A 27,654-nucleotide genomic window follows, 5' to 3' on the forward strand; every position below is an offset into this window, starting at 1 on the left:
GAATGGCCGGACTGGTTCAAGCTGACAGTGACTCAAACAACCACACGTCACAACACTGGTGTGCAGAGGAGCATCTCTGAACGCACAGCACGTCGAACCTCACAGCGGGTGGGCCACAGCAGCTGAAGATCATGGACATACACTCAGTGGCCACTTCATTAGGGAGAGGAGGGCCGCTGAGTGTAGGCCCCACTGTGAGCCAGGACGGCCCTCCACACGGAAGGGGAATAAACAGCTGCCGCTTCGGGTCGAGGCCCTTCACCGGGACCTGCTGAGTTCCTTCCACCGCTTTGTGTGAGTTGCTCGACATCTCCTGCATCTACCACACTGGCAGATTTGGTGGCAACCACAGACTCGCTTGCCCTTTCAAAAGTCAAAGTAGAAATTTATTATCCAAGTACATTTATGTCATCCTATGCCGCCCCGAGAAAAGCTATACATAATCGAGGAGCCAAACAGCCAGTGAACCGCAGACACTGGCGCAGGCTTGGCACGTTAACAGTGAACGGGATTTTAATGATATCCTTACAGGATGAAGGGGAGGCTTGGGGAAAGGGAGAGGAATTCAGGGAGGGTGGGTCAAAGGAGAGGGGAGGGCCGGGAGGAAGGGGTCAGTTTGTGACGCGGTGAGGAGCCCTGTCTCCAGTTGTGATCTACGTCTTCCTCTGGAACACCTGCTTGGCGACGGCCCCCTCGGCGTGCATCTCCTGCAGAGACGGGAACGGGGCGCGGTCAGTGCGGGAAGACAGAGCGCGAGCCCACGCACACGGCGACGTACGCTCGTGGAGCAACGCATCAGGACCACCCACTCAGCGACACGCGGACAGACTCACACACACCCACACAGCGCAGATGCCCGCATACCGAGCCCCCCCCCCGCAGCAGCCCGCGGCGGGGTCCGAACCCCTCGCGATGATCGGGACCATCTCCTCACCAGGTGTAGCATGTCTCCCTCCAGCCAGTGGGTCCAGCCCCGGTCCTGCTTCTCACCGAGCTGCGTGCAGACCAGACGGTCTCCGTCCCACTGCACAGTCGTCTACGTCGGGAGGGGGGAGTGGTTAGTCACGTTTGAAACACAAAACATAAAACAGCACAATACGGGCCCCTTGGCCCACGATCTTCTGTCCAGCCTTTAACCTACTCAAAAATCAACCTTATCTTTTAACCAATCATCAATGTGCCCAAGAGTTGCTTGAACACATCTAGTGCATTCCAGGCATCCACAGCGCTCTGTGTAAATAAACCCACATCTGACATCCACCTCCACCCACCCCCCAACGTACATCTCTCCAATCAGCTTCAATGGACATCCTCTCCCTTCCTGCCCTCCGAAAACTGCACTGGCGCTCTCCTCTCTCTGTCCCTCATCTTGTACACCTCTATCAAGTCACCTCTCACCCTCCTTCGCTCCAGAGAGAAAAGCCCGGCAGGCTTGCTCTTTAACACAGGCAGCACCTTGCTGAACGTCCTCTGAGCCCTCTCTGAAACTTCCATGTCCTTCCCACAACGGGACCAGAACTGAGCACAGTCAGATATAGGAGTAGAGTCAGGCCATTGGGCCCATCGAGTCTGCTCCCCCATTCCATCAAGCCTGATTTATTATCCCTCACAACCCCATTCTCATGCCTTCTCCCTGTAACCTTTGAAACCTTTAAGCACCAATCAATGTCCGCTTTAAGTACACCCAATGATCCAGCCTCCACATCTGTCTGTGGCAACGAATTCCACACAGTCACCACCCTCGAAGAAACTCTTCACCCCTGTTCTAAAGGAAATTCTGCTGTTCTGAGGCAGTTCCCGCAGGTCCCGAAACATTCACTCCATCTAGGCTTTTCAATATTTAGTAGGGTTTCAAGAGGATCCCTCTCCATTCTTCTAAGATCTTAAACAGTAAGACCGTAAGATATAGGAGCAGAATTAGACCATTTGACTGATCGAGTACAGGCTCAGAGACATCAAACACTCCTCATACAATGAGATCCCCCCCTCATTCTTCTAAACTCCAGTGAGTACAGACCCAGAGACATCAAACACTCCTCATACAATGAGATCCCCCCCTCATTCTTCTAAACTCCAGTGAGTACAGGCCCAGAGACATCAAACACTCCTCATACAATGAGATCCCCCCTCATTCTTCTAAACTCCAGTGAGTACAGGCCCAGAGACATCAAACACTCCTCATACAATGAGATCCCCCCTCATTCTTCTAAACTCCAGTGAGTACAGGCCCAGAGACATCAAACACTCCTCATACAATGAGATCCCCCCCTCATTCTTCTAAACTCCAGTGAGTACAGGCCCAGAGACATCAAACACTCCTCATACAATGAGATCCCCCCTCATTCTTCTAAACTCTAGTGAGTACAGACCCAGAGACATCAAACACTCCTCATACAATGAGATCTCCCCCCCTCATTCTTCTAAACTCCAGTGAGTACAGGCCCAGAGACATCAAACACTCCTCATACAATGAGATCCCCCCTCATTCTTCTAAACTCCAGTGAGTACAGGCCCAGAGACATCAAACACTCCTCATACAATGAGATCCCCCTTCATTCTTCTAAACTCCAGTGTGTACAGGCCCAGAGACATCAAACACTCCTCATACAATGAGATCTCCCCTCATTCTTCTAAACTCCAGTGAGTACAGGCCCAGAGACATCAAACACTCCTCATACAATGAGATTCCCCCCTCATTCTTCTAAACTCCAGTGAGAACAGGCCCAGAGACATCAAACACTCCTCATACAATGAGATCCCTCCTCATTCTTCTAAACTCCAGTGAGTACAGGCCCAGCGACATCAAACACTCCTCATACAATGAGATCCCCCCCTCATTCTTCTAAACTCCAGTGAGTACAGGCCCAGCGACATCAAACACTCCTCATACAATGAGATCCCCCCCTCATTCTTCTAAACTCCAGTGAGTACATGCCCAGAGACATCAAACACTCCTCATACAATGAGATCCCCCCTCATTCTTCTAAACTCCAGTGAGTACAGATTTACTGAAATCCATAGAAACAAGATGCACAACTCTACATTCACCAAACTGAAACACCTTTACTGAAATGTATAGACACCACATCAGCCGCTCTACCTTCACCAATGTGAAACACCATTACAGAAATCGATAAAAACCACAACCACAGATCTGTCCTCACCAATGTGAAACACACTTACTGAATTCGATGGACACCACGTAAACCGCTCAACCTTCATCAACATGAAACACGTTTACGGAAATCCGTAGACACCACAACAAACGCTCCACCTTCATCAATATCAGACACCTTTACTCAAATCCATAGACAGCACATCAACCATTCTAATTTCAACAATATGAACCAGATTTACTGAAATCCATAGGCTCAAGATCCACCACTCTACCTTCACCAATGTGACACACCTCTACTGAAATCCATAGACATCACGTCAACAGCTCTACGTTCACTAATGTGAAACACTTTACTGAAATGTATAGACACCACATCAACTGCTCAACCTTCACAAAATGAATAACCTTTACTGTAATCGATAAACACCACATCCACAGATCTACCCTTACCAAGGTGAAGCACAATTACTGAACTCCATGGACACCACATCAACCGCTCAACCTTCACCAATATGAAACATCTTTACTGATATCTGTAGACACCGCATCCATCACTCTACCTTCACCAATGTGGAACATCTGTTCTGAAATCCATAGACTGCACCTCAACAGTTCAACGTTCATCAATGTGAAACAGCTTTACTGAAAATGATAGACAGCACATACACTGCTCTACCATTTACCAATTTGAGAAAACTTTACTGAATTCTATAGGTATCACATCCACCTCTCTACATTCATCAACATGAAACAGCTTTACTGAAATCTGTCGACACCACATCAATTGCTCTAACTTCATCAAGATGAGACACCTTTACTGTAATCCATAGACTCGAGATCCACCCCTCTAACTTCACCAATATGAAACACCTTTACTGAAATCCATATACACCACATCAAGTGCTCTACACTCACCAAGGTGAAACACCTTTACTGAAATCCATAGACAGGGAATCAACCGCTCTACCTTCAGCAATTTGAAACACTTTTACTGAAATGAATGGATACGAGATACACCGCTCTAACTTCAACAATGTGAAACAAGTCACTGAAATCCATAGAAACCGTACACACAACTCTACCTTCACCAACAGGAAAAACATTTACTAATATCCAAAGACACCACATTAACCATTCTACCTTCCTCAATGTGAAATACCTTCAACCAAAATCTATAAAAACCACCACCTCCACTCTACGCTCACCAGTGAAGAACACCTTTACTGAAAACCATAGACACCACATCAACCACTCTACCTTCACCAATGTGAAACACCTTTACTGAAATTGATAGACTCCACTTCCACTGCTCTACCTTCACCAATATTAAACACCTTTACTGAAATCCATATACACCACATCAAGCTCTCTAACTTCACCATCGTGACACACCTTTACTGAAATCCATAGGCACCACGTTAACCACTCTACCTTCCTCAATGTGAAACACCTTTACTGAAATCCATAGACACCACATCAAGTGCTCTACCCTCACCAAGGTGAAACAGCTTTACTGAAATCCATAGATACGAGATCCACCGCTCTACCATCACCAATGTGAAACACCTTTACTGAAACTGTAGATACCATATCCAATGCTCTACATTCACCAAAGTGAGCCACATTTATTGAAATTCAAAGACACCACGTTCACCGCTCTACCTTCATCAATGTGAAACACCTTTACTAATATCCATAGACACCTCATCCACCGCTCTACCTTCTACTGAAATTCATGGATAAAATCTCCACTGCTCTACCTTCATCAATGTGGAACACCTTTACTGTAATCCATAGAAACAAGATCCACAGGTCTACATTCACCAAAGTGAATCACCTTTACTGATATCCATAGACACCACGTTCACCACTCTACCTTCATCAATTTGAAACACATTTACTGAAATACATAGGCAGGGAATCAACTGCTCTACTTTCATCAATTTGAAACACTTTTACTGAAATCTATAGATATGAGATTCACAGCTCTACCCTCACCAATGTGGAACATCTTTGCTACAATGCACAGTCACCACATCAACCACTCTACCTTCACCAATGTGATACACCTTTACTGAAATTGTAGATACCATATCCAATGCTCTACATTCACCAAAGTGAATCACCTTTACTGATATCCATAGACACCACGTTCACCACTCTACCTTCCTCAATGTGACACACTTTTACTGAAATCCATGTACACCACATCAAGTGCTCTAACTTCAGCAACATGAAACACATTTACTGAAATTGATAAACATGACAACCAACGCTCCACACACATCAATGTGAAATACATTTACTGAACTCCATGGAAATCACATCAAGCGCTCAACTTCCATCAATGTGAAATACTTTTACTGAAATCCATAGACACCAGATCAACCACTCTACCTACATCAATGTGAAACATCTTTACTGAAATCGATAGACACCACTCCCACTGCTCTATCTTCACTAATATGAAACACCTTTTTCTGAAATCATAGACACCGCGTCCACTGCTCTATCTTCACTAATATGAAACACCTTTTTCTGAAATCATAGACACCGCGTCCACTGCTCTACCTTCTACTGAAATTCATGGATAAAATCTCCACTGCTCTACCTTCATCAATATGAAACACCTTTACTGTAATGCATAGAAACAAGATACACAGCTCTACATTCAACAAAGTGAAACACCTTTTCTGAAATCCGTAGACACCACTTCTGTACTCTACCTTCATCGATCTGAAACTCGTTAACAGAAATCCACAGACACCACGTCAACGCACTACCTTCACCAATGTGAAACACCTTTACAAAAATCCATAGACACCACGTCAACCACTCTACCTTCACCAATGTGAAACACCTTTACTGAAATCCATAGACACCACGTCAACCACTCTACCTTCTCCAACGGGAAAAACATTTACTAATAGACATGGACACCACATCAACCACTCTACATTCATCAATGTGAAACACCTTTACTGAAATCCACAGACATGAGATCCACCACTCTACCATCCTCAATGTGAAATACCTTCTCCAAAATCTATAAAAGCCACCACCTCCACTCTACGCTCACCAGTGAAGAACACCTTTACTGAAATCCATAGACACCACATCAACCACTCTACCTTCACCAATGTGAAACACCTTTACTGAAATTGATAGACTCCACTTCCACAGCTCTACCTTCACCAATATTAAACACCTTTACTGAAATCCATATACACCACATCAAGCTCTCTAACTTCACCATTGTGACACACCCTTACTGAAATCCATATACACAAGATCCTCTGCTCTACCTTCACCAACATGAACCACATTTACTGAAATTGATAAACATGACAACCAACGCTCCACACACACCCATGTGAAATATGTTTACTGAACTCCATGGAAATTACATCAAGTGCTCAACTTCCATCAATGTGAAATACTTTTACTGAAATCCATAGACACTACATCAACCACTCTACCTTCATCAATGTGAAAAAACTTTACTGAAATTCATAGACACCACATCAAGCGCTCTACCTTCACCAATGTGAAACACCTTTACTGAAATTGTAGCTACCATATCCAAAGCTCGACATTCACCACAGTGAATCACATTTTCTGAAACCCATAGACACCATGCTCACCACTGTACCATCCTCAATGTGACACACCTTTACTGAAATCCATAGACACGAGATCCACCACTCTACCTTCACCAATGTGAAACACCTTTACTGAAATTGATAAACATGACAACCAATGCTCCACACTCACCAGTGTGAAATACGTTTATCTGAACTCCATGGACACCACATCAAGCGCTCAACTTCCATCAATGTGAAACACCTTTAGTAATATCCACAGACACCATGTTCACAGCTCTACCCTCACCAATGTGGAACATCTTTGCTACAATGCATAGTCACCACATCAACCACTCTACCTTCACCAATGTGATACACCTTTACTGAAATTGTAGATACCATATCCAATGCTCTACATTCACCAAAGTGAATCACCTTTACTGATATCCATAGACACCACGTTCACCACTCTACCTTCCTCAATGTGACACACTTTTACTGAAGTCCAAATACAGCACATCAAGCGCTCTAACTTCACCAACATGAAACACCCTTACTGAAATCCATAGACACCACATCAAGCGCTCTATATTCACCAATGTGAATCACCTTTTCTGAATCATAGATATCACATTCAACGCTCTACCTTCATCAATGTAAAACATCTTTACTAATGTCCATAAACACCACATCCACCACTGTACCTTCTTCAATGTGAAACACCTTTACGGAAATCCATAGACAGGGAATCAACCACTCTACCTTCAGCAATTTGAAACACTTTTACTGAAATCCATATATGCCTTTACTGAAATACATAGACACCATGTCAAACACTCTACATTCCTCAATGTGAAACAGCTTTACTGAAATCTATAAAAACCACCACCTCCACTCTACGCTCACCAGTGAAGAACACCTTTACTGAAAACCATAGACACCACATCAACCACTCTACCTTCCTCAATGTGAAATACCTTCACCGAAATCTATAAAAACCACCACCTCCACTCTACGCTCACCAGTGAAGAACACCTTTACTGAAATCCATAGACATGAGATCCAGAACTCTGCATTCACAAGGCTGAAACGTATTGACTGAAATCCATAGACACCATATCCACCACTCTACCTTCATCGATGTGAAACACGTCAACTGAAATCCATATACACCACATCAAGCGCTCTAACTTCATCGATGTGAAACACCTTTACTGAAATCCATAGACACCACGTCCACAGTCTACCTTCACCAATGTGAAACACCTTTACTGAAATCCATAGACACCACGTCCACAGTCTACCTTCACCAATGTGAAACACCTTTACTGAAATCCATAGACATCACGTCCACACTCTACCTTCACCAATGTGAAACACCTTTACTGAAATCCATAGACACCACGTCCACACTCTCCCTTCACCAATGTGAAACACCTTTACTGAAATCCATAGACATCACGTCCACACTCTACCTTCACTAAAGTGACTGAACTTTTGAGGAAGTGATTGAGCGGGTTTTGGATGGATCTGAACTGCCTGATCAGAAGTTGACTCCTTGCTCCCTCAGGTCAGCTGACTCTTCCTCTCCACTCTCCTGCATTTCATCCCTCAACTGCCCTCCTTCACTGTCTCTCCTCCCCGGTCCTGCTCCTCCAGCCACCTGTCCCCTCGTCACTGTGGCTCTCCCTCACCCTCTGGGGGAGAGAGAAAGGGACGGAGATAAAATTGGTCTTTGCAAGGGAGGGGAGTGAGATGTGGTTGGGGGAGTTTAATGGATGGGGAGGTGTGCAGACGATGAGGCGTGTAGGAGAGGGAAATGTGAGTGACGAGTGAGGAGAGGAGGCACGGTGGAGGGGTGGGTTTGGGAGGAGAATGCAGAGGGAGGGAGAGGAGAGGGGTGTTTGGCAGGCGGAGATGGGTGAAGAGGGTGGTTTGGAGAGATCAGCTTATGTGCGATGGGACACCCCCACCTTCTGAGATGGCCCGAGCCCCGGGACAGGACCCACCTGACACTTGCGTCCGTCGATGGGTCCCAGGTTCTCCTCGAACTGGACGCCCACGTCGAACTCCATGGTGTAGGAGCGCAGGGCGGTGAGGGTGCGGATCACCATGTGACTCCCGTCCTGCTGCACCTCCTTGGTGGGTCGAAGCAGGTTCACTACCTTCCGGAGGGGCAGCCCGATGTCTAAGGGGAAGAGGGTCAGAGCTCAGACCATACACCCGGGACTCCCAATACCACAGCCCGAGGGTGGGGAAGCGGGTCAGAGCTCGGACCACACACCCGGGACTCCCAATACCACCGCCCGATGTCTGAGGGGAAGAGGGTCAGAGCTCGGACCGCACACCCGGGACTCCCAATACCACCGCCCGATGTCTGAGGGGAAGAGGGTCAGAGCTCGGACCACACACCCGGGACTCCCAATACCACCGCCCGATGTCTGAGGGGAATAGGGTCAGAGCTCAGACCGCACACCCGGGACTCCCAATACCACCGCCCGATGTCTGAGGGGAAGAGGGTCAGAGCTAGGACCGCACACCCGGGACTCCCAATACCACCGCCCGATGTCTGAGGGGAAGAGGGTCAGAGCTCAGACCGCACACCCGGGACTCCCAATACCACCGCCCGATGTCTGAGGGGAAGAGGGTCAGAGGTGGGACCACACACCCGGGACTCCCAATACCACCGCCCGATGTCTGAGGGGAAGAGGGTCAGAGCTCAGACCGCACACCCGGGACTCCCAATACCACCGCCCGATGTCTGAGGGGAAGAGGGTCAGAGCTCAGACCGCACACCCGGGACTCCCAATACCACCGCCCGATGTCTGAGGGGAAGAGGGTCAGAGCTCAGACCGCACACCCGGGACTCCCAATACCACAGCCCGAGGGTGGGGAAGCGGGTCAGAGCTCGGACCACACACCCGGGACTCCCAATACCACCGTCCGATGTCTGAGGGGAAGAGGGTCAGAGGTCAGACCGCACACCCGGGACTCCCAATACCACCGCCCGATGTCTGAGGGGAAGAGGGTCAGAGCTCAGACCACACACCCGGGACTCCCAATACCACCGCCCGATGTCTGAGGGGAAGAGGGTCAGAGCTCAGACCGCACACCCGGGACTCCCAATACCACCGCCCGATGTCTGAGGGGAAGAGGGTCAGAGGTGGGACCGCACACCCGGGACTCCCAATACCACCGTCCGATGTCTGAGGGGAAGAGGGTCAGAGGTCAGACCGCACACCCGGGACTCCCAATACCACCGCCCGATGTCTGAGGGGAAGAGGGTCAGAGGTGGGACCACACACCCGGGACTCCCAATACCACCGCCCGATGTCTGAGGGGAAGAGGGTCAGAGCTCAGACCACACACCCGGGACTCCCAATACCACCGCCCGATGTCTGAGGGGAAGAGGGTCAGAGCTCAGACCACACACCCGGGACTCCCAATACCACCGCCCGATGTCTGAGGGGAAGAGGGTCAGAGCTCAGACCGCACACCCGGGACTCCCAATACCACCGCCCGATGTCTGAGGGGAAGAGGGTCAGAGGTGGGACCACACACCCGGGACTCCCAATACCACCGCCCGATGTCTGAGGGGAAGAGGGTCAGAGCTCAGACCGCACACCCGGGACTCCCAATACCACCGCCCGATGTCTGAGGGGAAGAGGGTCAGAGCTCAGACCACACACCCGGGACTCCCAATACCACCGTCCGAGGGTGGGGAAGCGGGTCAGAGGTGGGACCACACACCCGGGACTCCCAATACCACCGCCCGATGTCTGAGGGGAAGAGGGTCAGAGCTCAGACCACACACCCGGGACTCCCAATACCACCGTCCGAGGGTGGGGAAGCGGGTCAGAGGTGGGACCACACACCCGGGACTCCCAATACCACCGCCCGAGGGTGGGGAAGCGGGTCAGAGCTCGGACCACACACCCGGGACTCCCAATACCACCGCCCGAGGGTGGGGAAGCGGGTCAGAGGTCGGACCATACACCCGGGACTCCTAATACCACCGTCCGAGGGTGGGGAAGAGGGTCAGAGCTCAGACCGCACACCCGGGACTCCCAATACCACAGCCCGAGGGTGGGGAAGCGGGTCAGAGCTCAGACCGCACACCCGGGACTCCCAATACCACCGCCCGAGGGTGGGGAAGCGGGTCAGAGGTCGGACCATACACCCGGGACTCCTAATACCACCGTCCGAGGGTGGGGAAGCGGGTCAGAGCTCGGACCGCACACCCGGGACTCTGCCAACCTGTAGCACCATCCGCAGCGCCAGCCCAATGCCTGCGGGGAAGTGGTTCAGAGCTCGGACCGCACACCCCACCGTCTGTCTCTCGCCCACCTCCCTCCCATCTTCCTCGTCAGCCCCCCTACTCCCCTTCCCTCACCCAGTGCCTTGAGGTAGGCGTCCAGGTTTTCCTGGTGGACCAGTTGGTAAGTTCCCGAGTAATCCCGCGGCATTCTCGCCCCGTTGTCCTGCAGCTCCGACCGGACCCTCACGACAGCCGATTCCAGTCCTCAGTTTATAAACAGGAAGTGCCGGATTGGTCCCCGCCTCTCTCCCAAGACCAACCTCCCGTCTTCCACCGCCCCTCCCCTTAACTCAGCCTTTCACCCACCCCTCTCCCCACTCCCTCCCTCCTTCCTAGAGCTCTCCTCCCCTTCCCCCCCCCCCCCCCCACCCACTGTCTCCGTGTTTCTGGTCTAACTTCTGCTTCCTCTTTCTCTTCCCCTGCGCCCTCGCCCGTTCCCGTTCTCTCTTACACCTTTCCTTCTCTAGACCCCTGCCTCTTCACAGTCCCCTCCCCTCTGAAGTCTCTATCTCCGCTCTCTCCCCTCGCCTCTCTCTCTTTCTCTGCCACCTCCCTGTTCTCCCTCGTCCTCCCGTCTCGAAATGTATTATCAAAGTACCTTGAGATTTATTTTCTCGTGGGCATTCACAGGAGAAAAGAAATGCAGTATAACGTTATGAAAATCCCAAAGTTCAAAGTAAAATTTATCATCAGAGTAGGTGCATGTCATCACAGACAGCCCTGAGATTCTTTTTCCCGTGGGTACACTTAGCAAATGTACACAACAGTAACTGTAAACAGAATCAATGAACAACAAACTGTGCAAATGTAAATAAACAGCCATAAATAATGAGCATGAAATAACAAGGTAACAGGATGAAGTCCCAGGATGAGACCATCGGTTGTGGGAATCTCAGTAGAATGAGAGTCGCTATCCCCTTTTGTTCAGGAGCCTGATGATTGGGGGGTAGTAACTGTTCCTGACCCTGGTGGTGTGAGTCCTGAGGCTCCTGTACCTTCTTCCTGATGTTCAGGGGGTAGTAACTGTCCCTGACCCTGGTGGTGTGAGTCCTGAGGCTCCTGTACCTTCTTCCTGATGTCTGAGGGGTAGTAACTGTCCCTGACCCTGGTGGTGTGAGTCCTGAGGCTCCTGTACCTTCTTCCTGATGTTCGGGGGGTAGTATCTGTTCCTGACCCTGGTGGTGTGAGTCCTGAGGCTCCTGTACCTTCTTCCTGATGTTTGGAGGGTAGTAACTGTCCCTGACCCTGGTGGTGTGAGTCCTGAGGCTCCTGTACCTTCTTCCTGATGTTCGGGGGGTAGTATCTGTTCCTGACCCTGGTGGTGTGAGTCCTGAGGCTCCTGTACCTTCTTCCTGATGTTCGGGGGGTAGTAACTGTCCCTGACCCTGGTGGTGTGAGTCCTGAGGCTCCTGTACCTTCTTCCTGATGTTCGGGGGGTAGTAACTGTCCCTGACCCTGGTGGTGTGAGTCCTGAGGCTCCTGTACCTTCTTCCTGATGGCAGCAGTGAGAAAAGAGCGTGGCCTGGGTGGTGAGGATCTCTGATGGAGGACGCTGCATTCCTGTGACAACGTTTCCTGTAGATGTGCTCAATGGTTGGGAGGGTTTTACCCGTGATGTACGGGGCCCAATCCACTACCTTTTGTAGGATTTTCCACTCAAAGTCATTGGTGTTGCTGTACCAGGGCGTAATGCAGCCAGTCAGCACACTTTCCACCACACATCTGTAGAAGTTTGCCCAGGTTTTCAATGATATCCCAAACCTCCACAGACTCCTGAGCAAGTAGACGCACTGTCGTCCTTTCTTAAGCAATAATATTTATATGATGTGTAAGGGACAGGTCCTCTGAGATCGGGACACCCGGGAATTTTAAGTTACTGACCCTCTCCACCTCTGACGATTACTGGCTCATGGACTTCCCTCTGCTGAAGCCTACAGTCAGTTCATTGCTCTTACTGACATTGAGTGAGAGGTTGTTGTGATGACACCACTCAGCCAAGAGACTCCGCAGCTGTTGTAAAAGCAGAGAAACACACCCAAAATGGATAAATAGTCGACATTTTGGGCTGAGACCCTTCATCAGGACTGGAAAGGAAGGGGGAGAAAGCCAGAATAAGAAGGTGGGGGTTGGGGAAGGTTTCAATCCCCCTTTGATAAATCAGTGGGAGAAAGCCAGAATAAGAAGTTGGGGGTTGGGTGGGGAGTACAAGCTGGAAGGTGATAGGCAAATCCAGGTGGAGGGGATGGGGTGAGAAGCTGGGGGGGGGGGGGTGGGGTGATAGTTAGGAAAGGTAAAGCACTGAAGAAGAAGAAGGACTCTGATAGGAGAGGAGAGTGGACCATGGGAGAAAGGGAAGGAGGAGGGGCACCAGGTGGAGGTGATGGACAGGTGAGGAGAGAAGAGGTGAGGAGGGAAGGGGGAGGGCATCACCTATCACCTGTATTCCTGTTCCCCGACTTTCTTATTCTTATTAAGAAGAGGGGCTTCTTTCTCTTTCCTTTCCAGCTCTGATGAAGGGTCTCAGCCTGAAATGCCGACTGCTCACTCTTTTCCACAGATGCAGCCTGGCCTGCTGAGTTCCTCCAGCATTTTGTGAGGGTTGCCCTCTCACTCTTCGCCCCTTTAGAATCTCGTAACACTTGTGTCTTTTGCTCTGTGACTTTTCTCTACTCCCCTCTGACTTTTCTCTTTTCCAACTTTTGCGTCGGTCTCTGTGTTGCTACCCGCCGCCTCTCCGCCTGGACTCCAGCCCCATGCCCCCTCCAACCCCACCGTTGATCCTCTCCTGTCCCAGAACTAGTTGCAATGCCCCAGGGATCTGAAACCCGCCTTCCTGCTCCAGAACCTCATCTGTGGCTGATACCGGCAAGAGATGAGGAACTGCTGCATTCTTGTTCTTACTGAAACGTGGCTCCAGGACACGATCCCGTGCACCATCAACCTTCAGGCTATGCCACTCGGGGAGTTGTGCTAATGTTAATGTGTGACTGTATCGTAACCAGAGGCCACTCAGAGGCCACTTTATTGAGTACAACCACTTGTTAATGCAAATATCTCATCTGCCAGTTGTGTGGCAGCAGCTCAATGCATATAAGGCTGCAGACATGGTCACGAATTTCAGTTGTTGCTCAGATGAGACATTAGAATGGGGAAGGAGTGTTTCCTGAGTGGCACTGACTCTGGCGCTGGACAGTTGTGGCTTGGAAACTGCTGATCTCCTGGGATTTCCACACACAGCAATCTCGAGGGTTTTCTGAGAATGGTGGGGGAGAAAATCATCCAGTGAGTGGCAGCTCTGTGGGCGAAAACGCCTTGTAAATGAGAGAGGTCAGAGGAGAATGGCCGGACTGGTTCAAACTGACTGGCCGATAGGTAGATGGAAGACAGATACTTTATTGATCCTGAAGGAAATGACAGTGTCACTGTAGCAATACAAGTGCACAGATATACAAATATTAGAAGAGAAGTAAGAAAACAGAAAAAAGAAGTTACCTCAAGCAGTCTAACAGGTGAGGGGGTCATCACGTCCTCGTCTGTCGGTTGACTCATTATAGAGGCTCATGGTCAAGGGTAGGAATGACCTCATTTGGAGCAGTGCAGTGTCTCAGTCTGTCACTAAAAATGCTCCTCTGTTCAGTCAAGGTGGCATGCAGAGGGAGGGAAACATTGTCCAGGGTTGCCAGGATTTTCCACAGGGTGCTTTGTTCTACTACAGCCTCCAGAGTGTCCAGTTTGACTCCCACAACAGAGCCAGCCTTTCTATTGAGAAAGTTTATTGCGTTTATTAATGTATATATACGGGGTGTGTGTGTGTGTGTGTGTGTGTGTGTGTGTGTGTGTGTGTGTGTGTGTGTGTGTGTGTGTGTGTGTGTGTGTGTGTGTGTGTGTGTGTGTGAGTGTGTGTGTGTGTGTGTGTGTGTGTCCAAGACATGTGCACAAAATAGCTGGCCAGTGGTGCTGGTGCAGTGAGCGGTCCTGGGTTCAAATCCGGCCGGCTCTTCCATCCGTGCTAGACTGGGCAAAAGGAAATGGAAAGGTTTGCCACCTGATGCACCACAGGGCACAGAGAGGAACAAAAGCACGTAAAATACACAAAATGTACATAAAATATACCATAAAGCAGAATATATATTTCCGATTGCACTTTATTCCATAGTTTACACATTCTGAAGTGAAACTTTCCAACCAATGAACCTGTCCTAGTTTATTTTCCACACGATAACTCCCCCCTGTGTGGGTAGACTGTCGAAAGCAGAGGGTTCTGGAGAAAGGTTGTCTCTCAGACTGGAGGCCTCTGCCAGGTGCTGCCACAACAGCTTATGAAGAATGATCTCAGGATTGAATGAGTTAACCTATGAGGAGTGTTTGATGTCTCTGGGCCTGTACTCACTGGAGTTTAGAAGAATTAGGGGATCTCATTGTATGAGGAGTGTTTGATGTCTCTGGGCCTGTACTCACTGGAGTTTAGAAGAATTAGGGGATCTCATTGTATGAGGAGTGTTTGATGTCTCTGGGCCTGTACTCACTGGAGTTTAGAAGAATTAGGGGATCTCATTGTATGAGGAGTGTTTGATGTCTCTGGGCCTGTACTCACTGGAGTTTAGAAGAATGAGGGGTGATCTCATTGTATGAGGAGTGTTTGATGTCTCTGGGCCTGTACTCACTGGAGTTTAGAAGAATGAGGGGGGATCTCATTGTATGAGGAGTGTTTGATGTCTCTGGGCCTGTACTCACTGGAGTTTAGAAGAATTAGGGGATCTCATTGTATGAGGAGTGTTTGATGTCTCTGGGCCTGTACTCACTGGAGTTTAGAAGAATGAGGGGTGATCTCATTGTATGAGGAGTGTTTGATGTCTCTGGGCCTGTACTCACTGGAGTTTAGAAGGATGGGGGGGGGATCTCATTGTATGAGGAGTGTTTGATGTCTCTGGGACTGTACTCACTGGAGTTTAGAAGAATGAGGGGGGATCTCCTTGTATGAGGAGTGTTTGATGTCTCTGGGCCTGTACTCAATGGAGTTTAGAAGAATGAGGGGGGATCTCATTGTATGAGGAGTGTTTGATGTCTCTGGGACTGTACTCACTGGAGTTTAGAAGAATGAGGGGTGATCTCATCGTATGAGGAATGTTTGATGTCTCTGGGCCTGTACTCACCGGAATTTAGAAGAATGAGGGGGGATCTCATTGTATGAGGAGTGTTTGATGTCTCTGGGCCTGTACTCACTGGAGTTTAGAAGAATGAGGGGGGATTTCATTGTATGAGGAGTGTTTGATGTCTCTGGGCCTGTACTCACTGGAGTTTTGAAGAATGAGGGGGGATCTCATTGTATGAGGAGTGTTTGATGTCTCTGGGTCTGTACTCACTGGAGTTTAGAAGAATGAGGGGGGATCTCATTGTATGAGGAGTGTTTGATGTCTCTGGGTCTGTACTCACTGGAGTTTAGAAGAATTAGGGGGATCTCATTGTATGAGGAGTGTTTGATGTCTCTGGGCCTGTACTCACTGGAGTTTAGAAGAATGAGGGGGGATCTCATTGTATGAGGAGTGTTTGATGTCTCTGGGCCTGTACTCACTGGAGTTTAGAAGAATGAGGGAGGATCTCATTGTATGAGGAGTGTTTGATGTCTCTGGGCCTGTACTCACTGGAGTTTAGAAGAATGAGGGAGGATCTCATTGTATGAGGAGTGTTTGATGTCTCTGGGCCTGTACTCACTGGGGTTTAGAAGAATGAGGGGGTATCTCATTGTATGAGGAGTGTTTGATGTCTCTGTGCCTGTACTCACTGGAGTTTAGAAGAATGAGGGGGCATCTCATTGTATGAGGAGTGTTTGATGTCTCTGTGCCTGTACTCACTGAAGTTTAGAAGAATGAGGGGGGATCTCATTGTATGAGGAGTGTTTGATGTCTCTGGGCCTGTACTCACTGGAGTTTAGTAGAATGAGGGGGATCTCATTGTATGAGGAGTGTTTGATGTCTCTGGGCCTGTACTCACAGGAGTTTAGAAGAATGAGGGGGAATCTCATTGTATGAGGAGTGTTTGATGTCTCTGGGCCTGTACTCAGTGGAGTTTAGAAGGATGGGGGGGGGATCTCATTGTATGAGGAGTGTTTGATGTCTCTGGGCCTGTACTCACAGGAGTTTAGAAGAATGAGGGGGGATCTCATTGTATGAGGAGTGTTTGATGACTCTGGGCCTGTACTCGCTGGAGTTTAGAAGAATGAGGGGGGATCTCATTGTATGAGGAGTGTTTGATGTCTCTGGGCCTGTACTCACTGGAGTTTAGAAGAATGAGGGGGGATCTCATTGTATGAGGAGTGTTTGATGACTCTGGGCCTGTACTCGCTGGAGTTTAGAAGAATGAGGGGGGATCTCATTGTATGAGGAGTGTTTGATGACTCTGGGCCTGTACTCACTGGAGTTTAGAAGAATGAGGGGGGATCTCATTGTATGAGGAGTGTTTGATGACTCTGGGCCTGTACTCGCTGGAGTTTAGAAGAATGAGGGGGGATCTCATTGTATGAGGAGTGTTTGATGTCTCTGGGCCTGTACTCACTGGAGTTTAGAAGAATGAGGGGGGATCTCATTGTATGAGGAGTGTTTGATGTCTCTGGGCCTGTACTCACTGGAGTTTAGAAGAATGAGGGGGAATCTCATTGTATGAGGAGTGTTTGATGTCTCTGGGCCTGTACTCAGTGGAGTTTAGAAGGATGGGGGGGGGGGATCTCATTGTATGAGGAGTGTTTGATGTCTCTGGGCCTGTACTCACAGGAGTTTAGAAGAATGAGGGGGGATCTCATTGTATGAGGAGTGTTTGATGTCTCTGGGCCTGTACTGACTGGAGTTTAGAAGAATGAGGGGGGATCTCATTGTATGAGGAGTGTTTGATGTCTCTGGGCCTGTACTCACTGGAGTTTAGAAGAATGAGGGGGAATCTCATTGTATGAGGAGTGTTTGATGTCTCTGGGCCTGTACTCAGTGGAGTTTAGAAGGATGGGGGGGGGGATCTCATTGTATGAGGAGTGTTTGATGTCTCTGGGCCTGTACTCACTGTAGTTTAGAAGAATGAGGGGGGATCTCATTGTATGAGGAGTGTTTGATGTCTCTGGGCCTGTACTCACTGGAGTTTAGAAGAATGAGGGGGGATCTCATTGTATGAGGAGTGTTTGATGTCTCTGGGCCTGTACTCACTGGAGTTTAGAAGAATGAGGGGGGATCTCATTGTATGAGGAGTGTTTGATGTCTCTGGGCCTGTACTCAGTGGAGTTTAGAAGGATGGGGGGGGGGGATCTCATTGTATGAGGAGTGTTTGATGTCTCTGGGCCTGTACTCACTGGAGTTTAGAAGAATGAGGGGGGATCTCATTGTATGAGGAGTGTTTGATGTCTCTGGGCCTGTACTCACAGGAGTTTAGAAGAATGAGGGGGAATCTCATTGTATGAGGAGTGTTTGATGTCTCTGGGCCTGTACTCAGTGGAGTTTAGAAGGATGGGGGGGGGGATCTCATTGTATGAGGAGTGTTTGATGTCTCTGGGCCTGTACTCACAGGAGTTTAGAAGAATGAGGGGGAATCTCATTGTATGAGGAGTGTTTGATGTCTCTGGGCCTGTTTTCACTGGAGTTTAGAAGAATTAGGGGGGATCTCATTGTATGAGGAGTGTTTGATGTCTCTGGGCCTGTACTCACTGGTGTTTAGAAGAATTAGGGGGGATCTCATTGTATGAGGAGTGTTTGATGTCTCTGGGCCAGTACTCACTGGAGTTTAGAAGAACGCGGGGGGATCTCATTGTATGAGGAGTGTTTGATGTCTCTGGGCCTGTACTCACTGGAGTTCAGAAGAATGAGGGGGGATCTCATTGTATGAGGAGTGTTTGATGTCTCTGGGCCTGTACTCACTGGAGTTTAGAAGAATGAGGGGGGATCTCATTGTATGAGGAGTGTTTGATGTCTCTGGGCCTGTACTCGCTGGAGTTTAGAAGAATGAGGGGGGATCTCATTGTATGAGGAGTGTTTGATGTCTCTGGGCCTGTACTCACTGGAGTTCAGGAGAATGAGGGGAGATCTCATTGTATGAGGAGTGTTTGATGTCTCTGGGCCTGTACTCACTGGAGTTTAGAAGAATGAGGGGGGATCTCATTGTATGAGGAGTGTTTGACATCCCGGATGTTATTGAACCCTGTTGAAAACTGCAATGCCTCGTTCAGGAGCTCTCAACTTGGGGTCCACGGACCCCTCAGCAAATGGTCGGGGTCCATGGCTTAAAGAATGTTTGGTGAAGCCCTTGTTTATCTGGAGCGGACACGGGGAGGATGTTTTCTAGAGTGGGGCCAGCCTAGTACCAGACAGCACAGCCTCGTAACAGAAGGACTGCTCCTTTAGAACAGAGATGAAGAGGAATTTCTGTAGCCTGAGGGTGTTAACTGTGGAATTCACTGTGGAGGACATTATTTGGTATATTTACAGATCTGCGCCAGGTGCGACGAGCTGCAGCTGCTTAGGGTCCACGTTAGGGAGCTGGAGATGCAGCCCAATGACCTTCGTCTCGTCAGGAAGAGTGAGGAGGTGATAGGCAGTGGCGCCTTACACGTAGTCACACTGGGGCCTGGGGAGACAGGTAAGTGGGCAACAGTCAGGAGAGGGAAGGGCAAGAGGCAGATACCGGAGAGCACCCCTGTGGTGGTTCCCCCTTTACAATAAGTACTCCTGTTTGAGTACTGCTGGAGGAGACGGCCTACCTGGGGGAAGCAACAGTGGCCACGCCTCTGGGGCAGAGTCTGGCTCTGTGGCTCAGAAGGGTAGGGAAAGGAAGAGGATGGCGGCAGTGATAGGGGACTCTATAGTTAGGGGGTCACACAGGCGATTCTGTGCACGCAGAAAAGAAACGCGGATGGTAGTTTGCCTCCCAGGTGCCGGGATCCGGGATGTTTCTGATTGCGTCCACGATATATTTAAGTGGGAAGGAGAACAGCCAGAGGTTGTGGTCCATATTGGTACCAGCGATATAGGCAGGAAAAGGGAGAAGGTCCTGAAAACAGACTACAGGGAGTTAGGAAGGAAGTTGAGAAGCAGGACCTCAAAGGTGGTAATCTCCGGATTACTGCCTGTGCCACGTGACAGTGAGTATAGGAATAGAGTGAGGTGGAGGATAAATGCGTTGCTGAGGGATTGGAGCAGGGAGCAGGGATTCAGATTTCTTGGTCAATGGGACCTCTTTTGGGACAGGTGTGACCTGTACAAAATGGACGGGTTGCACTTGAATCCCAGGGGGACCAATATCCTGGCGGGGAGGTTTGCTAAGGCTACTGGGGAGAGTTTAAACTAGAATTGTTGGGGGCGTGGGAACCAAACTGAAGAGACTGGGGAATAGGAGGTTGGGTCACAAATAGAGAAAGCTTGGAGACAGTGCGAGAGGGAGGATAGGCAGGTGATAGAGAAGGGACATGATCAGACTGAAGGCTGAGATGTGTCTATTCTAATGCAAGGAGTATTGTGAACAAAGCAGATGAGTTTTAATGTGTGGATCAATACTTGGAGCTATGATGTTGTGGCCATTACAGAGACCTGGATGGCTCAGGGGCAGGAATGGTTACTTCGAGTGCTGGGTTTTAGATGTTTCAGAAAGGACAGGGAGGGAGGCAAGAGAGGTGGGAGCATGGGACTGTTGATCAGAGATAGTGTCACAGCTGCAGAAAAGGAGGAAGCCATGGAGAGATTGTCTGTGGAGCCTCTGTGGGTGGATGTTAGAAACAGGAAGGGGTCAATAACTACTGGGTGTTTTTATAGATCATCCAATAGTAACAGGGACATCGAGGAGCAGATAGGGAGACAGATTCTGGAAAGGTGTAATAATAACAGGGTTGTTGTGGTGGGAGATTTTAATTTCCCAAATATTGATTGGCATCTCCCAAGAGCAAGAGGTTTAGATGGGGTGGAGTTTGTTAGGTGTGTTCCGGAAGGTTTCTTGTCACAATATGTAGATAAGCCTACAAGAGGAGAGGCTGTACTTGATCTGGTATTGGGAAATGAACCTGGTCAAGTGTCAGATCTCTCAGTGGGAGAGCATTTTGGAGATAGTGATCACAATTCTATCTCCTTTACCATAACATTGGAGAGGGAGAGGAATAGACAAGTTAGGAAAGTGTTTAATTGGAGTAAGGGGAAATATGAGGCTATCAGGCAGGAACTTGGAAACATAAATTGGGAATAGATGTTCTCAGGGAAATGTACGGCAGAAATGTGGCAAATGTTCAGGGGATATTTGTGTGGAGTTCTGCATAGGTACGTTCCAATGAGACAGGGAAAGGATGGTAAGGTACAGGAACCGTGGAAAATCTTGTCAAAAAGAAAAGAAAAGCTTACAAAAGGTTAAAAAAAATTAGGTAATGAAATGACTCTAGAAGATTATAAGGCTACTAAGAAGGAGCTTAAGAAGGAAATTATGAGAGCCAGAAGGGGCCATGAGAAGGCCTTGGCGGACAGTATTAAGGAAAACCCCAAGGCATTCTACAAGTATGTGAAGAGCAAGAGGATAAGATATAGAGAATAGGACCAATCAAGTGTGACAGTGGAAAACTGTGTATGGAAACGGAGAAGATAGTAGTGGTACTTAATGAATACTTTGCTTCAGTATTCACTACAGAAAAGGATCTTGGTGATTGTAGGGATGACTTACAGTGGACTGAAAAGCTTGAGCATGTAGACATTAAAAAGAGGATGTTCTGGAGCATTTGGAAAGCATCAAGTTGGATACATCACTTGGATCAGACACGATATACCCCAGGCTACACTGGGAGGCGAGAGAGGAGATTGCTGAGCCTCTGGAAATGATCTTTGCATCATCAAAGGGGATGGGAGAGGTTCTGGAGGATTGGGTGTTTGTGGATGTTGTTCCATTATTCAAGAAAGGGAGTAGAGATAGCCCAGGAAATTATAGGCCAGTGAGTCTTACTTCAGTAGTTGGTAAGTTGATGGAGAAGATCCTGAGAGGCAGGATTTATGAACATTTGGAGAGGTATAATATGATTAGGAATAGTCAGCTTGGCTTTGTCAAAGGCAGGTCGTGCCTTACCAGCCTGATTGAACTTTTTGAGGATGTGACTAAAGTCATTGATGAAGGTAGAGCAATAGATGTAGTGTATATGGATTTCAGCAAGGCAGTTGATAAGGTACCCCATGCAAGGCTTATTGAGAGAGTAAAGCGGTATGGGATCCAAGAGGAGATTGCTTTGTGGATCAAGAACTGGCTTGCCCACAGAAGGCAAAGAGTGGTTGTAGATGGGTCATATTCTGTATGGAGGTCGGTCACCAGTGGTGAGCCTCAGGGATCTGTTCTGGGACCCCTACTCTTTGTGATTTTTATAAATGACCTGGATGAGGAAGTGGAGGGATGGGTTAGTAAACTTGCTGATGACAGAAAGGTTGGAGGTGTTGTGGATAGTGTGGAGGGCTATCAGAGGTTACAACAGGACATTGACAGGATGCAAAACTGGGCTGACAAGTGGCAAATGGAGTTCAACCCAGAGAAATGTGAGGTGGTTCATTTTGGTAGGTCAAATACGATGGCAGAATATTGTATTAATGGTAAAACTCTTGGCAGTGTGGAGGACCAGAGGGATCTTGTGGTCTGGGTCCATAGGATGCTGAAAGCTCCTGCACGGGTTGACCTTCATCAATCGTGGAATTGAATTTAGGAGCCGAGAGGTAATGTTGCAGCTATACAGGACCCTGGTCAGACCCCACTTGGAGTACTGTGATCAGTTCTGGTCGCCTCACTACAGGAAGGATGTGGAAACCATAGAAAGGGTGCAGAGGAGATTTACAAGGATGTTGCCTGGATTGGGGAGCATGCCTTATGGAACAGGTTGAGTGAACTCGGCCTTTTCTCCTTGGAGCGACGGAGGATGAGAGGTGACCTGATAGAGGTGTGTAAGATGATGAGAGGCATTGATCGTGTGTGTAGTCAGAGGCTTTTTACCAGGACTGAAATAGCTAGCATGAGAGGGCAGAGTTTTAAAGTACAGAGGAGATGTCAGAGGTAAGTTTTTCACTCAGAGAATGGTGAGTGTGTGGAATGGGCTGCCGGCGACAGTGGTGAAGGTGGATACGATAGGGTCTTTTAAGAGACTCCTGGATAGGCACATGGAGTTTAGAAAAATAGAAAGGCCAATAGTTAAGCCTAGGTAATTGCTAAATTAAGTACATATTTGGCACAGCATTGTGGGCCGAAGGGTCTGTATTATGCTGTAAGTTTTTTATGTTTCTAAAGCAGAAGTTGAGAGTTTCTTGATTGGTCAGCGCGTCAAATGTAACAGAAGGAAGGTGGGAGAACGGGGTTGAGAGGGGTAATCAATCAGCTGTGATGGAATGGCGGAGTAGATTCAATGGGCCGAATGGCATAATTCTGTTCCTGTTGGCTCAGGGTACCCACCACTACCACTTCCACTGGCATATGTTGTGAAATTTGTTGTTTTGTGGCTGCAGTACTTTGTAATACATAAAAGAGTTACTGTAAGTATAGCGATAAGAGATATGTGCATAAAATAATTAAGTAATGGGAAGAGGAGAATGAATCAGTGAGGTGGTGTTCACGGTTTCATCAACCATTCTTGGTAAGAAATTACTCAAGTCATATGGCACGAGAGACAGCTGAGCTTCTTCAAGTTTAACTGCGGAAACTGCTTGATTTTTATCTTTAATGTCTGTTTTTTCCCTTCCCTAGATGGACGGGGTTCTGTCAGTGCACCTGACCTGCAGCTGCCCTCAAACCGCGGTTCGTCACAGCGACGGGACCCGGTCACCGACCGGCCATGTCTCGACTGCCCAAGGGCGCGGCCCGGAGGACGAGCGCACTTTCCGTGTTCCCGAGGCTTCGCGGCCCTGGGGACAAGCCGATCATATGCCGGAGCCGTCAACTGAAGCGTCGCAGGAGGGAGTGGAATATTGGGAATGGCGGATCAGCTGTCGGAGGTCTCTGTACTTGGCGAACCACTCTCTCTCTCTCTCTCTCTCTCTCAATGGTGGGGGAGAGTTTCTTGCTGACTCTCGAGTCGGAGAACTCAGGGCAAAAGGCAGACTTTGACACCATAATCAGAGAGACGCTGCTCCCTCCTCTCGCTGTGACACGCCTCTGCCCCTTTATTAGGGAGTGAGAGAGAGCCCGTGGTATGTCGGGGGAACAGTCCTTTCGCTGTGACACCCCTCTGCCCCTTTATTAGGGAGTGAGAGAGAGCCCGTGGTATGTCGTGGGAACATTCCTCTCGCTGTGATACCCCTCTGCCTATTTATTAGGGAGTGAGAGAGCCTGTGGTATGTCGGGGGAACAGTCCTCTCACTGTGACACACCTCTGCCCCTTTATTAGGGAGTGAGAGAGCCTCTGGTATGTCAGGGGAACAGTCCTCTCGCTGTGACACCCCTCTGCCCCTTTATTAGGGAGTGAGAGAGAGCCTGTGGTATGTCGGGGGAACAGTCCTCTCGCTGTGACACCCCTCTGCCCCTTTATTAGGGAGTGAGAGAGAGCCCGTGGTATGTCGGGGGAACAGTCCTCTCGCTGTGACACCCCTCTGCCCCTTTATTAGGGAGTGAGAGAGCCCGTGGTATGTCGGGGGAACAGTCCTCTCGCTGTGACACCCCTCTGCCCCTTTATTAGGGAGTGAGAGAGAGCCCGTGGTATGTCGGGGGAACAGTCCTCTCGCTGTGACACCCCTCTGCCCCTTTATTAGGGAGTGAGAGAGAGCCCGTGGTATGTCGGGGGAACAGTCCTCTCGCTGTGACACCCCTCTGCCCCTTTATTAGGGAGTGAGAGAGAGCCCGTGGTATGTCGGGGGAACAGTCCTATCGCTGTGACACCCCTCTGCCCCTTTATTAGGGAGTGAGAGAGAGCCCGTGGTATGTCGGGGGAACAGTCCTCTCGCTGTGACACCCCTCTGCCCCTTTATTACGGACTGAGAGAGAGCCCGTGGTATGTCGGGGGAACAGTCCTCTCGCTGTGACACCCCTCTGCCCCTTTATTAGGGAGTGAGAGAGAGCCTGTGGTATGTCGGGGGAACAGTCCTCTCGCTGTGACACCCCTCTGCCCCTTTATTAGGGAGTGAGAGAGAGCCCGTGGTATGTCGGGGGAACAGTCCTCTCGCTGTGACACCCCTCTGCCCCTTTATTAGGGAGTGAGAGAGAGCCCGTGGTATGTCGGGGGAACAGTCCTCTCGCTGTGACACCCCACTGCCCCTTTATTAGGGAGTGAGAGAGAGCCCGTGGTATGTCGGGGAACAGTCTAACTGTGACACCCCTCTGCCCCTTTATTAGGGAGTGAGAGTGAGCCCGTGGTATGTCGGGGGAACATTCCTCTCGCTGTGACACCCCTCTGCCCCTTTATTAGGGAGTGAGAGAGAGCCCGTGGTATGTCGGGGGAACATTCCTCTCGCTGTGACACCCCTCTGCCCCTTTATTAGGGAGTGAGAGAGAGCCCGTGGTATGTCGGGGAACAGTCCTCTCGCTGTGACACCCCTCTGCCCCTTTATTAGGGAGTGAGAGAGCCCGTGGTATGTCGGGGGAACAGTCCTCTCGCTGTGACACCCCTCTGCCCCTTTATTAGGGAGTGAGAGAGCCCGTGGTATGTCGGGAGAACAGTCCTCTCACTGTGACACCCCTCTGCCCCTTTATTAGGGAGTGAGAGAGAGCCCGTGGTATGTCGGGGGAACAGTCCTCTCGCTGTGGACACCCCTCTGCCCCTTTATTAGGGAGTGAGAGAGAGCCCGTGGTATGTCGGGGAACAGTCCACTCGCTGTGACACCCCTCTGCCCCTTTATTAGGGAGTGAGAGAGCCCGTGGTATGTCGGGGGAACAGTCCTCTCGCTGTGACACCCCTCTGCCCCTTTATTAGGGAGTGAGAGAGCCCGTGGTATGTCGGGGGAACAGTCCTCTCGCTGTGACACCCCTCTGCCCCTTTATTAGGGAGTGAGAGAGAGCCAGTGGTATGTCGGGGGAACAGTCCTCTCGCTGTGACACCCCTCTGCCCCTTTATTAGGGAGTGAGAGAGAGCCAGTGGTATGTCGGGGGAACAGTCCTCTCGCTGTGACACCCCTCTGCCCCTTTATTAGGGAGTGAGAGAGCCCATGGTATGTCGGGGGAACAGTCCTCTCGCTGTGACACCCCTCTACCCCTTTATTAGGGAGTGAGAGAGAGCCCGTGGTATGTCGGGGGAACAGTCCTCTCGCTGTGACACCCCTCTGCCCCTTTATTAGGGAGTGAGAGAGAGCCAGTGGTATGTCGGGGAAACAGTCCTCTCGCTGTGACACCCCTCTGCCCCTTTATTAGGGAGTGAGAGAGAGCCCGTGGTATGTCGGGGGAACAGTCCTCTCGCTGTGACACCCCTCTGCCCCTTTATTAGGGAGTGAGAGAGAGCCAGTGGTATGTCGGGGGAACAGTCCTCTCGCTGTGACACCCCTCTGCCCCTTTATTAGGGAGTGAGAGAGCCCGTGGTATGTCGGGGGAACAGTCCTCTCGCTGTGACACCCCTCTGCCCCTTTATTAGGGAGTGAGAGAGAGCCCGTGGTATGTCGGGGGAACAGTCCTCTCGCTGTGACACCCCTCTGCCCCGTTTATTAGGGAGTGAGAGAGAGCCAGTGGTATGTCGGGGGAACAGTCCTCTCGCTGTGACACCCCTCTGCCCCTTTATTAGGGAGTGAGAGAGCCCGTGGTATGTCGGGGGAACAGTCCTCTCGCTGTGACACCCCTCTGCCCCTTTATTAGGGAGTGAGAGAGAGCCCGTGGTATGTTGGGGGAACAGTCCTCTCGCTGTGACACCCCTCTGCCCCTTTATTAGGGAGTGAGAGAGCCCGTGGTATGTCGGGGAACAGTCCTCTCGCTGTGACACCCCTCTGCCCCTTTATTAGGGAGTGAGAGAGAGCCCGTGGTATGTCGGGGGAACCGTCCTCTCGCTGTGACACCCCTCTGCCCCTTTATTAGGGAGTGAGAGAGAGCCCGTGGTATGTCGGGGGAACAGTCCTCTCGCTGTGATACCCCTCTGCCCCTTTATTAGGGAGTGAGAGAGCCCGTGGTATGTCGGGGAACAGTCCTCTCGCTGTGACACCCCTCTGCCCCTTTATTAGGGAGTGAGAGAGAGCCCGTGGTATGTCGGGGAACAGTCCTCTCGCTGTGACACCCCTTTGCCCCTTTATTAGGGAGTGAGAGAGAGCCAGTGGTACGTCGGGGGAGCAGTCCTCTCGCTGTGACACCCCTCTGCCCCTTTATTAGGGAGTGAGAGAGAGCCCGTGGTATGTCGGGGGAACAGTCCTCTCGCTGTGACACCCCTCTGCCCCTTTATTAGGGAGTGAGAGAGAGCCCGTGGTATGTCGGGGGAACAGTCCTCTCGCTGTGACACCCCTCTGCCCCTTTATTAGGGAGTGAGAGAGAGCCCGTGGTATGTCGGGGAACAGTCCTCTCGCTGTGACACCCCTCTGCCCCTTTATTAGGGAGTGAGAGAGCCCGTGGTATGTCGGGGAACAGTCCTCTCGCTGTGACACCCCTCTGCCCCTTTATTAGGGAGTGAGAGAGAGCCAGTGGTATGTCGGGGGAACAGTCCTCTCGCTGTGACACCCCTCTGCCCCTTTATTAGGGAGTGAGAGAGAGCCCGTGGTATGTCG

At 49.9% G+C, this 27,654-nt stretch overlaps 1 protein-coding gene across 2 annotated transcripts; it reads right to left on the minus strand.

The window, feature by feature from the left end:
* Positions 1 to 364: 364 nt before the first annotated feature.
* Positions 365 to 11,255, minus strand: LOC140722840 (retinol-binding protein 1-like). 2 transcript variants are annotated; one of them, XM_073037489.1, is made up of 4 exons: positions 11,096 to 11,255; positions 8,712 to 8,890; positions 935 to 1,036; positions 365 to 707 (listed from the first exon to the last, which is right to left on the minus strand). In XM_073037489.1, exons 1-4 carry the CDS (start codon positions 11,166 to 11,168, stop codon positions 654 to 656), a joined length of 408 nt encoding a protein of 135 aa, XP_072893590.1. In that variant the 5' UTR covers positions 11,169 to 11,255; the 3' UTR covers positions 365 to 653. The 2 variants fall into 2 exon arrangements, with proteins under 2 accessions (XP_072893590.1, XP_072893591.1); XM_073037490.1 differs by lacking the exon at positions 11,096 to 11,255 and adding an exon at positions 10,960 to 11,071.
* Positions 11,256 to 27,654: the final 16,399 nt, after the last annotated feature.

This window comes from Hemitrygon akajei, unplaced genomic scaffold (assembly GCF_048418815.1).
Source record: "Hemitrygon akajei unplaced genomic scaffold, sHemAka1.3 Scf000090, whole genome shotgun sequence".
NCBI classification, from domain to species: domain Eukaryota; kingdom Metazoa; phylum Chordata; class Chondrichthyes; order Myliobatiformes; family Dasyatidae; genus Hemitrygon; species Hemitrygon akajei.